Here is a 15,355-nt window from a genome sequence, read left to right as displayed (position 1 = left end):
ATGTACAAATGTGCTTGACACAATTGATGTATGTACAGATTGTGGTAAGAGTTGTACGAACCCCCAATAAAATGATTTTTAAAAAAGGAAAATCAACCCGAAGACTTTAGATTGTGGTAAGAGTTGTACGAACTCCCAATGAAATGATTTTAAAAAAAAGGAAAATCAACCTGAAGACTTGAACAGGCACTTCACCAAAGACATTCAGAGGCCATCAAAAGCATATCAAGAAATGTTCAAGATCATTAGCTGTTAGTGAAATGCAAATAACAATGAGCTATGGTGTCACCCAGCATTCACTGTTGTCAGGTGCAACCCTACCTGCAACAGAATCAGACACTCCCCAACGCTGCGTATGCGCATAATTGTTGCTGTGCGAGCCCATGGTTGCAGTCGCTGTGTGACTCCATCTCACTGAGGGACTTCCTCGTTTCCCGCTGCTCTTTGATTTATCAAGCATGGCCCCAAGTAAGGCGACAAAGTCTCGCTGTCATCTCTTCTAAGGAGCACTCTGGCTGTACTTTGTCCTAGACAGATCTGTTTGTTCTTATGCCCATCATTCCAACTCACCAATTCGTTTCTGATCTCCCTTCTTTACTGTCCACATTTCACATGTCTATGAAGCAACTGAAAGCACGATGGCTTGGATTAGGTTCACCTTAGTCCCCAAAGTGACATCCTTGTTCTTCAACATTTCAAAGAGGTCCGATGCAACAGATTTCCCCAGGGTGATGTAGTGTTTGGCTGCTTGCCAGAAGGTTCCATTAATATTGATTGTGTGTGGTGACAAACAAGGTGAAATTCTTGCCAATTTCAGTCTTTTATGAGCTTATTATGATGATGTTTGTTGGTACAGTTGTAAGGATTTGGATTTTTACATTGAGTTTTAATTCATATCGAAGGCCTGCAATCTTCAATCGTCATCAGTAGATGCTTCAAGTCCTCTTCGCTTTCAGCAAGCAAAGTTGTTTTATCTACATATTGCAGGTTGTTAATAAGCCTTCCTCCAAGTCTATGTCAGTGTGATCAGAAGACACGAGCCTAACACACACTTCTAATTTTAAACCATGCACCATTCCCTTGTTCCATCCACACAATTACCTCTTGAATCCTCTGTATAGGTTCTGCATAAGCACAATAGTTTGTTATAATCTAGACATGTGGCATATCTTCTTCTGAATCCAACTTCAATTTCAGGCTGTTCCCTGTCAATTTATTACTGTAACTGTTATTGAATTATCTTCAGCAAAATTTTACTTGCATGTGATGTTAATGGCAGTGATAATATTCACATTCTGTTGAGTTACCTTTCTTTGGAATGGGTACAGGTATGGATCTCTTTTACTCAGTTGGCCAGGTACTTCTTCTCAATTTTTCCCAACAGTTTTATTGACATATAAATCACATATCATAGAATTCAATGGTTTAATCACACCAAGAAGAGTTATACAATCATTACCACAATCAGTTTTAGAACATTTTCTTCATGCTTGTGCTCAGTGTTATTAGCAGCTTTCACCTCCCCTGCCATACCCCCAAGGAATCATTAATCCAGTTACTGTCTCTAGCTATTTACCTATCTTGGACTTCATATATAGAAAAACCAAACAATCAATCAAACTCTTAACTAGAAAAACAAAGTAAAAAAAAAAAAAAGGTAAAACCTCAATCAAAAATAACAATTGCGAGAACAGACTTTGGAGACAGCCAAGAGGATGGGGGCAAAGGAAGGAAGAGAAAGCAATGGGCTAGCGAGACGATGAGCAGGTGTTAACTTGGGTCTAACAGAAAGATCTTAGTCCACAAGAGGGAGAAGTGAAAATAGGAAACAAGGGTAAACTTCTGGCAAGTTTGATTAGTGGTTTAAACTGTTGAATACAAAGTTGATGATCTGAAATATAAACCCCCACCTAATTTACAATTAAAAACTGAATATAAACAAATACAGTTCACTGCTGTTATATATATAGGATCTACAAAAAACCTACATAAGACCTGGTGGTGTAGTGGTATACAATGGGCTGCAATCCACACGGTTGGGAGTTCGAAACCACCAGCTGCTCTTCAGGAGAAAGACCAGGCTTCCTACTCCCGTAAAGTTACAGTCATGGAAACCCATAGGGGATCGCTTTAAGTCAGCATTGACTCGATGGCAATGAGTTTGAGGTTTTTGTTCTGCAAACCAGGTAGTCACAGTTTAAGCTCTGAGGCCATACGGTCCTTCAGTTTAGGATTAGTTATAATGCTGGGATCGCACAGGCTTCCCCCATGTGGACTTATTGGACACCTGATCTTTTTTTTTTTTACATAGACAAGGAAGCGCTTCCAGTACTACACAGCTTGTTGGAGCCTTTCAGTGGGTATTCCTTCAATTCCTGAGGCCTCGTTTTTGGCAAATCCCTTCAATACAGCTTTGACTTTTTTTTTCTTCGTTTCTATTGGTTTTAATCACATGCCAACTCTTGAAATGGTTGACTGTCAAGTAGTTCTTTTTGATACAATGACTGTATATTCCTTCCATCATCTTTTTCATACTTTTTAACTGAATTAGGTGGGACTACATTTCAGACCATCAGTTTTATATTAACGTGTTTTGATTTGCATCTCTGATGGTGAGTGACCACAAACATTGCTTCAGGTTTTCTGGCTTTCTTTGGTGAGCTGTCCATGTCCTTTCCACATTTAGAACATGGATGACAAGTCTTTTCTCATTGAGACACTGACGTTTTCTATACATCTTTAGAGATTAGTGCCTTGTCCTGTAGTTGTCAAAAGTTTTCCCACTCTTGTGAGTTCTTTTTCCCCTCTTTTGTCTTTGGACATTTCTCTTTATTTTCAGTAGGTACCAGTCTTATTTTTCTTCTACTTTTTTCCTGTTACGTTTTTAAGTAGATAATTCATGTGCTACTTCCTTAGAGAATGAAGTTAGGATGTGGATCAGAATTAAGCTGCCTTGACATTTCCCCAGTATACATATACAAATGGTGTGTATTTGACTGCTTTGTATTGGCATTCAGAAAAATATATATTGTTAGCAGCCATATGCTGATGGCCCATGTTTTTGTTGGTTATATTAAGACTTTCTAGGTATATGGTTACCCATAAATGATGAAAGTTTTATTTATTTAAAAGATATTATTTTATATCTTTGTTTCAAGAGAAAATTTTCATTTTTATTTCTTTAATTACATAGGGTTTTTGTTGTTGTTGTTTTGGGTTGGATACTTCACTGATGGCACATGACAAAGTGGGGTTCTCTAAGCCCCTTACCCTTCTTCAAAGGTCTGGATGAAAACTCTTTGACAATGATATTCTCAATATGTTGGGGAATCAAATTGGGGCAAAGACACCCAGCCCCCCAGTAGCGGAGGTCCTCTCTCTTCCATTAGATACTGTGGTTGGTGGTCCAGAGAACTCCCATTCTTTGGAGGCCATGTGAACCATTCTTTTGGAGGCCATGTTGCTGGAACCAAATGAAAGTGGTTGTTGTGGATATTGCCAGCCCCAGAATCAGAGGTAGCAGAAGGGTGTCACTGATGAAGTTGCAGGAGACAACTTGGTATTCACTTTAGCCCAAGATGTCTTTTAGGAGCCATCTGACGCCTCCTTCAGCACCTTCTTAATTTTATCATGCTTAGTGGCTTTCTCCAGATGGCAGGTGAGAGTCACGCTGCACACACTGAGGACAAGAACATGAAAGGGCACGCCAGCGAGTTTCCTATCAGCTCCGAGAAAATCTTGCCTACAGCCTTGGCAGCACCAGTGGTTATGTTTTGGGGAAAGCCCCGTGGCTGTCAAGCCAGAGTTCCCCAGAGGAGCCATCAGCAGTCTTCTGGGTGGTACACAGGCTATGGTCATGGGTCTCTCCAGGATGCCGATGTTGTCATGGATAACCTTGGTTGCGGGGCACTCGTGACTGTCTTGAGGAAATTGTCATACTTCTCTTGGCTCATGGGGCACTGGCAGGAGTAGAGGATCCTGTTTGGCACCACTACGCAAGTGACCCTCAGCCTCACAAAGGGCTCTACAGCACACTCGGCCGCAGCTAGCATGCCTGCTATGTCCTTCCTAGATTTAAGGCAGTTCTCAATTTATTGAGAACTGCTTGTCTTCCTTTTACTGTGAAAATGTTGCACATACACATTCCCCTGTATTTTCTACTTGTCTTCATCACATATTGAAGACTTCCTATTCAAGAATTCGTATCGCTGGCTTCCTATTTTCAGTCTTTTGTTTTGGATGCTGCTTTAAGTGTGTTGATTAATGGGTGGTGCTGTCCTCTTTCTTGATCCCAGGCTTATACCTACTGTTGATGATGGTTCTCTAATCAAAGGACCCCTTTATTATTTTTTGTAAAGCTGGCCATTTTGTTAATTCCATTATTGTATCCTTGTCTGGAAACAACCTACATCTCCCTTTATATTTGAGAGATAATTTTGCTGAATATAAGATTCTTAGTTGGCAATCCAACCCCCACCCCCTTGGGGCTTAATATGTCATTCCATTGTCTTCTTGCCTGCACAGTGTCTGTTGAAAGTTTTGATTTATTGTTACTGGTTTTTCTTTATATGTAACCATTCCCCTCCCCTGAGCTCTCAGTATTCTCTACTTGTCTTTTATATTATTACATTTCACTATAATATGTCACAATGACATTCTTTTAAGGTCAATCATATTTGGGGTTTTTCAGCTTCTTGAATAGTTTTCTCTTTCATTGTGCTATGGAAGTTTTCTTCCTGGAGTTCTTATATTCTCCAGGGCTTGTTTTTTCTTTTTCTTCCTGTTCCAGAATCCCAATGAGACATAGTTGTTCATATTGATAGTGTCTCACATGTTTCTTAGGCTTGCTTCATATTTTTTGCTCCTTTTGCTGATTGTTCTCCTCATAGACTGGAGTCTAGAGATTTGTCTTAAAGCTCAAGAATTTACCTTTCCATTACTTCAATTCAATTACTTTGTTCTTTGTCTAATTCTGGTGTCTCTATGTTAGTCTTTTGAATTTCTGTTTTATTCTTTCTTGTTAGGTTTCTAGTCTTTTCCATTTTCCCAATGTGTTCTCGATATTGTTTTCCTTTCATTGAAAGCACTTAAGCATCATTCTTTTGAATTCTTTTTTCTGGTAGTGTCAAAGCCATTCCTTCCTTCTTCACACTTCCTCTGGATCTAGCTAATTTGTGCCTGTCTTTGTGTAGACTGAGGTTGTTATCTCTGCGATACAGCGGGATATGGGTGATAGGATAACTGGAAACTTGGAGGACAGTTAACTCCATCAAGTGGTGCAAAAGAGGAATAATATAAACCACAAATAAAAACGAGGGGAAATACATTTAAAAAAATTTTTCTGTTTTTAAAAAAAGAAGGGGGGGGGAGAATACTTGCATTTTGGGCAGGCACATCTCTCAGCCCTGGGGAGCAGCTGGGAGTAGCAGTTGGCATTCCTTCAAGCACTCAGGGCATATTATCCCCTAGGTGGTGGAGAGCTGTGGGGCCTTTGTAGCTGGTGTGCAGGCAGCCACAGGAACACCAGGGTGCTGAGGTATGAGGGGAAGTGCTGAATCACAGGGAGAGTGCTGGGGCGCCAGGAAAGCCTGGGGTGCCAGGAATGCAAGGGTACAGCCCTGCAACCGGATCATGACTGGGACCCATTCGTGGGCATGTGGACCTGTATCTCTTTGAAACATTAAGAAACCCTGGAATATAGGACTGGCTCAGCTCCTTCCCCACCACCCTCTCTAGCTCAACAGATCTGCCCATTCCTCACCTTCTGCCTGCATCCCACTGCCTCAGGAATGTGGAGGCTTCCTTCAGGTCACTTAGCTTTAAAAAAAAATTTTTTTTTTCCAGGACCAGGGGTGTGAGGGACGATGCTGGGAGAGTAGAGGGTGAGTGGGTTGGAAAGGGGGAACTGATTACAAGGATCTACATGTGACCTCTTCCCTGGGAGATGGACAACAGAGAAGGGGGTGAAGGGAGACGCCAGATAGGGCAAGGTATGACAATAATAATCTATAAATTATCAAGGGCTCCTAAGGGAGGGGGAGCGGGGAGGGAGGGGGAAAAAAGAGGACCTGATGCAAAGGGCTTAAGTGGAGCGCAAATGCTTTGAAAATGATTAGGGCAAAGAATGCATAGATGTGCTTTATACAATTGATGTATGTATGTGTATGGATTGTGATAAGAGTTGTATGAGCCCCTAATAAAATGTTTAAAAAATTTTTTTTTCATTTTTATCTTCCAGGGTTCTAGGTACCTGGCTTTTCTTTGTGTTGGCTTTCTCCAGTTTGTTCTGGAGGGTTTTTCTCATGGATCTTAGTGGCCATCGTGACCCAGAAGCAAACTTCTTACATCATACAATGTTTTGCCCATAGGGTCTTTCAATATTGCAACATGAGGCTTACTTTTTTCCCTTCAGTTCTTTCAGCATACTATGCTGAGCCTCTTCTTCCTTTCTGGCTTTCCAACTCAAGTTCCTTTCACAGTTCATTAACGTACTTTGTCTTCTGAAGCTGCCCTTTGAAACTTTCCACTCAGCTCTTTGACTTCGTCATTTTTTCCACGTGTTTTGGCTACTCTGCAAGTGTCAGACTGTCTTCTGACATCCAGTTTTCTCTTCTTTCCTGTATTTTTAATGCCCTTTTGCTTTCTTCACGTATGACGTTCTTGACACCATCGCACAGCTCATCAGGCCGTCTGTCATTAATGTTCAATGAATCAACCCATTCTCGAGATGTTCTCAAAATGTAGGTGGGAGAGACTCAAGGTCCTATTTTGGCTCTCGTGGACTTGCTTTACGATTCTGTTCAGCTTCAACGCTAACTTACATGTGTGCGACTGATGGTCAGTTCCAAGTCAGCTCCTGGCCTCATCTGCTGACGTTTCTCTGCTACTCATGAGGTTTCCAGAGGCCAGTTCCTCCAAAGTGAAAAGCCTGCTCCTTCTTCATCATCTGTTCTTAGTCTGGTTTTAGAAATGTTAGCAACATAGTTTCCACTCTCGCGGAGGTCAACAACCTGGCAGAAGAGTGGTGTCAGGAATAGCAAACTTCAAAGAACAGACAGCAACCGCCGCTGGTGCGGGCGGCGACTGGACCTCTCACACACTGCTGGTGCGAATGTACAGGAATGCAACCTCGGCATGCAAAGCAGCACGGCACTTCCTCCTCAAAACGTTGGGGCAGAAATTCCGCAGTACTCAGCAACCTTTCTACTGTGTCCTTTGGGAAGACAGTGCTTCTTCCGCCTTATTCGGAGTAACTTCTAACCTGAGGGGTTCATCTGCTGGCAGTGTTCCCCAAAGCGGGTGATACTGCAGAAGGCCTCAGAGTGAGCAACAATGCAACATTCTTCTAGTAGATGTAGATCCTAAAACAGTGTTTCCCAGAGGAGGGTGCCGGAATGATCCAGAGAGACTGCACAAGCATATGCCTATACTTTACCCAGGGTTATGGGCTACAATATGAAAGTTTTTAAATGCTAAGGGGGCACGCACAGAGGGCAAAGTCGTGAAAACTTAGCCATAACCAGTCACCTAGCCGGAATCAATCACTGGCCCTGGGAACTCAGGATCAGCCTCAGGGGACATGAAGGTCAATTGCCATAAGATAGCTTACAGAGATAGGGGTCGACATCCTACTTTGGTAACTGGGGTAGTAACACCCATGACTGGTTGTCTAGGGTGCAATTACTGTTCTCTCCCTGTCCAGAGGAAACCAGAGTGATGGGAATCAAAGGCATCTGGAAATAATTATTGCAATGGGCTAACTGATCAGTCTCCTCCCCGCCAAGACCAGAAGAAGTCTGGTCTGGCTTCCACAACCAACTGCTCCTAAAGGGATCATCGGAGGAAGTAAAACAATATTCCAAATGGACAGAGGCTGTTGGAATGCTCAAAATATGGCCCTTAGTTGTCCTTCGGTCTGGAATGGAACTCACTCTGTGGCTCACTTGTCCTTCGGTCTGGAATGGAACTCACTCTGTGGCTCACTTCTCAGCCAATCACTAGATCTAAAGGGGGGTAATAACAGTCATAAAGCATGCACATTTCAGAATCAGCCACTTGGCATCATGCTCAAGGATGAAGTCCAGAAGGTGAAGAGGAGAGGAGACGGGACCAGAAAGAACGGGTTGAGCGGTGCTGCACTGAGGAAACTGCAAGGCGGGAGACGCAGCGCAGCATAGGCTGTAGGAGCCGATGGATGAAAAATTGATGACCCCAATTGCTCCTCCGCCTTTTGGCTAAGATCAAGTGCAGAAAAACTGAGGATCTGCTGCTCTGTAGACCGTCACCCGATTCACAATAAAAAGGTTTTTTTTTTTTTTTTTTTCGTAAGTCCACAGTCAGATGAATCATGTTAACAGAGGTAGTCTGTGGATGCACTGGGAAAATTACCCACTCTGGGCTTGTATGTGCACTTCACCATTTGAAACCCTCCACATCTATTACATTCTGTGCTTTTTTTTTCCTTTTTTTTTTTAACTTGGGGCTTTAAGGAAAGGAGTCCATTTTTAGGTGTACTGTCAGACTAATTACTGTACATACTCATGTAGAAGCCGAGTTTTCAGCACATTTTTATTAGAGCTTTTGTGGTAAAATTAGGTGTCTCGGCTGATTTTCTGGTCAGATTATACTCAAGTATATATGGTAGTTTTGACACATTAACGAAGTCAAGTGACTACCACTAATATGATCCAGAACATTTTGTTACTACAATCAATTCCTCCCTCTACAATCCTGATGCCTCCCTGGCAACTTCTGCCCTCTTTCTCTCACTGTACTTTTGCTAAAAATGTATGCCACACTTGGTAGAGGGCCAGTGAAATGAGATTAATTTTCATTAAGAGAGTATGCTTTCTTTTCCTAAATAAATACCTATGAGGATGATTTCTGGGATCTATATTTAACTTTATAAGAAACTACAAAACTGCTTTCCAAAATGATATTTTACATTTCAAAGAGCAATATATGAGGGAGTTTTTACAAAATTGGAGACAAATTCCATCTTCCACGAATTTGAAGTGTCTTATGTAAATATTTCATTCTGTTTGGCTTACACATTCATCTCTTAAGTCTTTCAAAGAACAACTTTTAAAATTTTGATGGATTGAAATTTATCAAAAATAAATCAATGCAGAAAGGGCATTTGTTTCGCTGACCTTTTTAATCTTACCTTTTTAAGCAAAATTACACCAACGGAAGCTAGCCAGTGGCTATTGGGGGAAGCAAAATGGTGGAGGTGGTAATTGGCTATGGTGGTGTAACTATTTTCTATTACAACTGTGATTGTGGTCACTTGACTGTGAACGTTTGTCAAAAGTAATTGGCTTGTTTTGTTTTGGTACCTTATTTAAAAAATTGCTGCTTAACTATTCAAAGTTAGAAAGGTTTTCTGTTTTCATCTGAAAGCTCTATGGTTTTAGTTTATGACGCATTTGGAGTTTATTTTAGTCTACAGTACAGTTAGTGCCAAGGTTCTCCACTTTTCTGCATGTGGACATCCAACTATTTCGTACCATTTGCTGAAAAGAATACTCTTTCCAGACTGAATTTCCTTAGTATTTCCATGAAAAATTAATTGTTCTGGACGAGCCAGCCAGGGTGCAGTGTGGTGCCAATGAGGCACACAACATTCGTCTAGTTCAGCGGTTCTCAATCTGGGGGGCAAACGACCCTTTCACAGGGGTCACCCAATTCATAACAGTAGCAAAATTACAGTGATGAAGTAGCATTGAAAATAATTTTATGGTTTGGGGGGGTCACCACAATATGAGGAACTGTATGAAAGGGTCACGGCATTAGGAAGGTTGAGAACCACTGCTCTAGTTCTTTAGTGATTCCTCCCCACCCAATATCATGACCCCAGTTCTACCTTGCCAATCCAGCTGGACCAGAGCATGTACACTGGTAAGCGTAAAAGAGCGCTTACGCACGGAACCCCTGAGGCACAGTAATGGGAGTGGTGATGCCATGGGGGTGGGAGGTGGGGAGAGAAGGGGAAACAAACCACAACAATTGACGGATACACTCCCCTCCCCAAGGGGGATGAACAACAGGAACAGATGGTGTAAAATAGGAAAAAATAATTGATAGATTATCAAGAGTCATGGGGGGGGGGGGAGAGGGAAAAAAGAGGAGCTGATACCAAAAGCTCAAGTAGAAAAAATGTTTTGGAAATTATAATGGTAACATGTACAAAATATGCTTGATACAACTGATGTGTGGAGTTAGAAGAGCTGTAAGAGCCCCCAATAAATGATCTATTAACATTTTAAAAGATGATTGTTCGTATATGTGTGGTTTTAAATCTATGGTTCTATCATGATGCCCATCCACTTATGCTTCCCGAAGCCTTCTTATCTCACACTATGACCCAACTGTATTTCCTTTCTAAAAATTGTTAAACTTTTAAATCATTTGTGTTTCCATATAAATTTTAGAACTGTTTGTCAGTTTCTACAAACAGTATCATTTTGGACTCTGATATGGATTGAATCATTGATTAGTTTGGTTAAACTTAAAAACAAAGTTGCGTTCCGTATGTATGATGTATCCACTTATTTTTTTAAGATCAATAACCACATTTTCACTGTTCATATACAGAAATATAAGTAATGCATATCTAGATCGTATGTCAGTACAATCCTATTAAAATCTCTAGTTCCCTTTCTCCATAAGCAATCATTATTTTACAAACAGACAATCCCATTCGTTGTCTAAGAATAAATAAAGGCAGTTACTTCTTTTCGATATGTATGCCTTTCTCCCATCTTTTTTCCCTTTGCTTTATATGTTGGCAAGAACTTTTAGGATAATGTTGCATGCAAGTGGTGAGAGCAGTCTTGCTTCCTACAATACATGGGGATGTATTCAGCCTGACGTAATTAGATAAAATGTTAAATGGAGATTTTTCACAGATGTCCTCTGTCATGCTGAAGAAAGTGCTTGCTGAAGAATATTTATCACAAATACATGTTGCATTCTGTTAAATGCATCTCAATACCCATTGTGAGAGGCTGAGTTTTTAAAAATTATTTTTAGTCTGTCATTGTGATGAATTACATGAGTTTGTTTTTAAATAAAGGCGCCCTAGTGGCACTGTTGGTAAGTGTTGGACTGGTAACTGCAGGATCAGCAGTTCGAACCTACTAGTCACTCCACGTGAAAACCATGAAGTCATTTACTCCCACGGTAGTAGTTACATAATCTGTTGTCAATTTGAGGATTAAGATTGAAGGGGGTGGAGTCTAGCCTGTCAGTCAGGTCGTAGGCCGATTACCTCATTGGAAGCGGGACACACGCTCACTCCCTTGGAGACTCTCTCTCTCTGCTCACTCCATTGGAAACATTGCAATCGACAAACCACATGGAGACGAGCCGATGGCAACCTGAGCATCAGAGCTGAAGAAGCCACGTGGAGACCCCTGCCAGTGCTGAAATGCTTACACTGCCACCGGATCCACAAGACTTCCCACCCTCTGGCCTGTGATTGTTCTGCATTCGGCACCAATGCACGTGTTTCATGAGTCTGAAGAGGAATTTATAAATTGCTATTGGGCATATGTGCTAATACCGGACTTATGGACTTGATTTAGACTAGGCTGGGATGTTTGCTTAATGTACAAATACTCTGATATAAAACTCTGTCTTATACCCATATGAGTGTCTATGAATTTGCTTCTCTAGTCTACCCAGACTAACACACCCATAAAGGTTTACAACCTCCGAAATCCTACACAGGGTCACTGAGTCACAATCAACTTGATGCCAGTGGGTTTGGTTTGTTCTTTCAATAATAACATTGATTCCTCAAAGCTAAAAGTAACTTGATAGAAAATGTTGAGAATTTTGTGAATTAGAGAGCAGACATGAAATCAGAGCATAGAGAAAATTGGTAAAGTAATCACTGCCTTTCCATGTTGGCTCTTCTTGCTCTCTCATGATCTGTTTATACAAGAGTGTTGCCAAAGCAAGAGAAATCAAAGTGAAACCTGCACTTGCGTGAACGAAGTCCACATGAAAGAAGCACACCAGCCTGTGCAATCTAAGGAGTGTACATAATAAAATATCTGCAAGGAACGGTATCAGAGTGCAAATTGTGAACACCAGGTTTACAGAAGACTACGAATGACAATGGACCCCAAATGTCTTTGCAGTGTCCCCACATAGATCAAATAGACAGCGAATCCCCTCTGAACACAGCCCAGGGGCGGGAATAGCTCACTATCAGACAGAGAACTGTAGCGTCAACCACGACAGACGCTCTTAGGTTCAAGTGTAGTCTCTTCCCATTTGCTCTTTTTGACCCACTTTAAAGTTGTTTCAATTTTGAATATTTTCTGCTTTCTCTTTGATTGTCAAGTCGTTATTACTGGGTTATTTGTTGCTTTGCATGATTTTGTGGGGTTGTGCATTGTTTTGTATGCTTTTCTGTATATGGAATGTACCACAGGATAGGCACATCTATGGAGACAGTAACTGGATGGTTAGTGGTACAGCAGGGGAGAATAGGAGAAATGAGAGCTAACTCCAATGAGAAAATGTTCGGGAATTGTGATGATGAAAGTGCAACTCTTCAAAATATGACTTAACTATTAAATTGTATGGCATATGAAAGTATATACCAATAAACTATTTCTTTTAGGTCAATGACACATTTTCAAGGCTGACCAGGCATGCATAGAATTAAAAATTACAATCTACATAGGAAGTCTAATTAGTCAGTGATTATAACTCTGTGGTAGTTATATAATCGTTTGTCAATTTGAGAGGATTAAAAGTGAAGGGGTGGAGCCTAGCCTGTCAATCAGGTCATAGCCAATGAGGTCTCTTTGTGGGCATGGCTTCTCCTGAGGATTCTTGGAGGCGGGAGACACTCTCTCAGGCTCACTCCCTGGGAGGAATTGCAGCTGACAAGACACATGGAGCTATGCTAGTGTCCTGAGCTGGAGGAGCAACATGGAGACCCCTGCCAGCGCTGAGATGCTTACAACACCACTGGATCCACAAGACTTCCCACCCACTGGCCTGTGATCTTCCCGCATTTGGCATCATTGCATGTGTTTTGTGAGCCTGAGGAGGACTTTAGAGGTTGGTATCAGACATATGGACTAATATTGGACTTATGGACTTGAACTGGCCTGTTCTGGGATGTTTTCTTAATGTACGATTACTCTTTATATAAAACTCTTTCTTATAAACATATCAGTGTCTCTTGTTTCTCTAGTCTACCCAGACTAACACAACTTGGTTTTATGCTGATAAAAGGAGAGAGGCAAGCAAAACAGGAAGAAGATAAAAACCAAGCATATGAAACAAAAGATGGGTAATTGGTAGGAAAAAGGAAGAGAGAAAGACACACTGATGGCTTCTGCTGGTACTTTATAAACGTGTGACCTTTGTAAAATTCCAATTCCATGCTTTCCTCCAGACAAAGGCTAGAAAACAAGTAAGCAACTGATGCTTAGTGGCAGAATTCTCATTTTGCATTGAGGAAAGCCAGGGTCGATTTTTTAGCAATGAACATGCAGTTATTACCTACCAGTGGTGGTTTGTGTGATACTTCACAGATTTCAACAGAGTTTCAAGATCTAAGATGAACTAAGAAGAATGGCCTGGTAATGTAATTTTTTAAACCAGCCAATGAAAACTCGAGTGAAATAGAAGTGTGATCTGCAACTGTGTATGAGGGTGATACAGGACAGGGTGTTTCGTTTCCCTTTATTCTCAGTGTCTGCACGGGCTGGGTCAAACTCTAGGGCAGCCAACAGCAGCTCTCCACTAAATACAATCTCCAATACTTCAATGCAAAAAAATTAATCACACCATCTAGTCTTGAGAAACAACCCCAACTGTGACCCATTACTAAATATGAATCTGGCAAATGCTAACCTAGGTTCCTTCGAATTTGGATCCTATAGTTTAATCTACATATAGATTATAAGAAATTTCAGAGATTTGGGATTTCAAGTCTTGATGTACCTGATAAACCCACAGTCCTACAGTCACAACACACACCAAGAGGGAAGGATCTGATGTCTGATTACTCAAATTTTTAGGAATCAGGTACATGAATTCTTCCAATTAAGGAAAACTCCCCCAGTACTTCAATATCTTCCATGTAATCCATACCAATATATTTCTAAAGAGCTGACTCAATTCAAATGCCTCAAGTTCTCCAAATGTCTCTGAAGATGTTACCCTCCAACCTGCTTCTCAGACTTAAAAAAGCTGTTTACAGATATAATTAGAAATATAACAGTTTTCAGTATAAAATTATCTTTAAAAATCTTTTAGAATAAAACACTTGACCGATAGTAGGGTGAAGTATCAATAATATAAAACTGAAAACATTTAAGCAAATAAATTTCTCATCAGGAACTTCAAAAATGCATTCTATTTTTAAAGAAGAATAGCTATCAAAGACACCAGCACATTCTTAGTATAAATACGATGTACAAAAATAAGTTTACTCACTTGTCTTTTAGCTTCTCTCAGTTTTCTTTTGAGGGCTGTCAAAATTCTTTGTACTTCCCACAATCTTTCCTCTTTAGATAAATCCTTTACCCCACCCTGCAAATCTCGATGTAAGCAATTCAAAAGAAACTCCTAAAAAAAAAAAAAAAAGCACACACACACCTAGTAATATTCCAGTCTTATTACTTTAAAAGAACAGCCATGCGATCTCTAAAGGTGTAGGATCAACTATTTTTCAATTTTGCGTAAAGGAATGGAACGATGACCTGGGCTTCTTTGTCAAGACGACTAAAGGGCATTGAAGTACAATTGCTCTCATTTTTAATATTTCTACAATTTATTTTCAGTTGAGGTTTTTCTTTGTTTCATTGTTGTTGGGCTGTGTGTTTTCTGTCTTGATTATGTATGATTTTCTTTATCAAAATCAGATTAGGTAAACCTAAAGCGACAACTGGATTAAGAGATTCAAAGGGACATGAAAAGGTATGCTAACAGGAAACCGGAAGCTAACAATGAGTACAAGGAAGAAACGTCCTGGAGATGACTGAGGTGGTGATTGCTCAACTCCTACGAATGTGACTGAACAACTGAAATACGTGGTATGTGAACGGTATGTCAGTGAAACTGTTAAAAATACACAAACTAATAAGAAAAAAAGGAAGGGCATTGTATTTTCATTCAGTAATTTACCCTGGTTCCACAGAAGTTAATTCACATTTCCTTAACCCTATCATTAACCAGTGAGAACTGAGAGCTCCGAGTACATAAAAGGAAAAAAACACAAGCAGCGATTTAAAATTTGTTCCACACGATATATATTCAAATGAAAGCTGTAATAGTAATCAAATATAAGTAAGGACTTTATTAAAGTGTTGAATTTCTTATT

General features: G+C 40.5%; 1 protein-coding gene across 2 annotated transcripts in view; it reads right to left on the bottom strand.

Moving 5' to 3' along the window:
• Positions 1–15,355, bottom strand: part of RALBP1 (ralA binding protein 1) — an 85,166-nt gene that overhangs the window by 9,880 nt on the left and 59,931 nt on the right. For both annotated transcript variants that reach the window (XM_075533036.1, XM_075533037.1), the window contains one exon: positions 14,470–14,601. In XM_075533036.1, coding sequence (XP_075389151.1) covers positions 14,470–14,601 — 132 coding nt within the window. The remainder of the gene's footprint in view (positions 1–14,469; positions 14,602–15,355) is intronic.

Source organism: Tenrec ecaudatus, chromosome 15 (assembly GCF_050624435.1).
Source record: "Tenrec ecaudatus isolate mTenEca1 chromosome 15, mTenEca1.hap1, whole genome shotgun sequence".
Taxonomy (NCBI): domain Eukaryota; kingdom Metazoa; phylum Chordata; class Mammalia; order Afrosoricida; family Tenrecidae; genus Tenrec; species Tenrec ecaudatus.
Note: the sequence above shows the minus strand (reverse complement) of the source record. Positions and strands in the feature narration are given on the sequence as shown.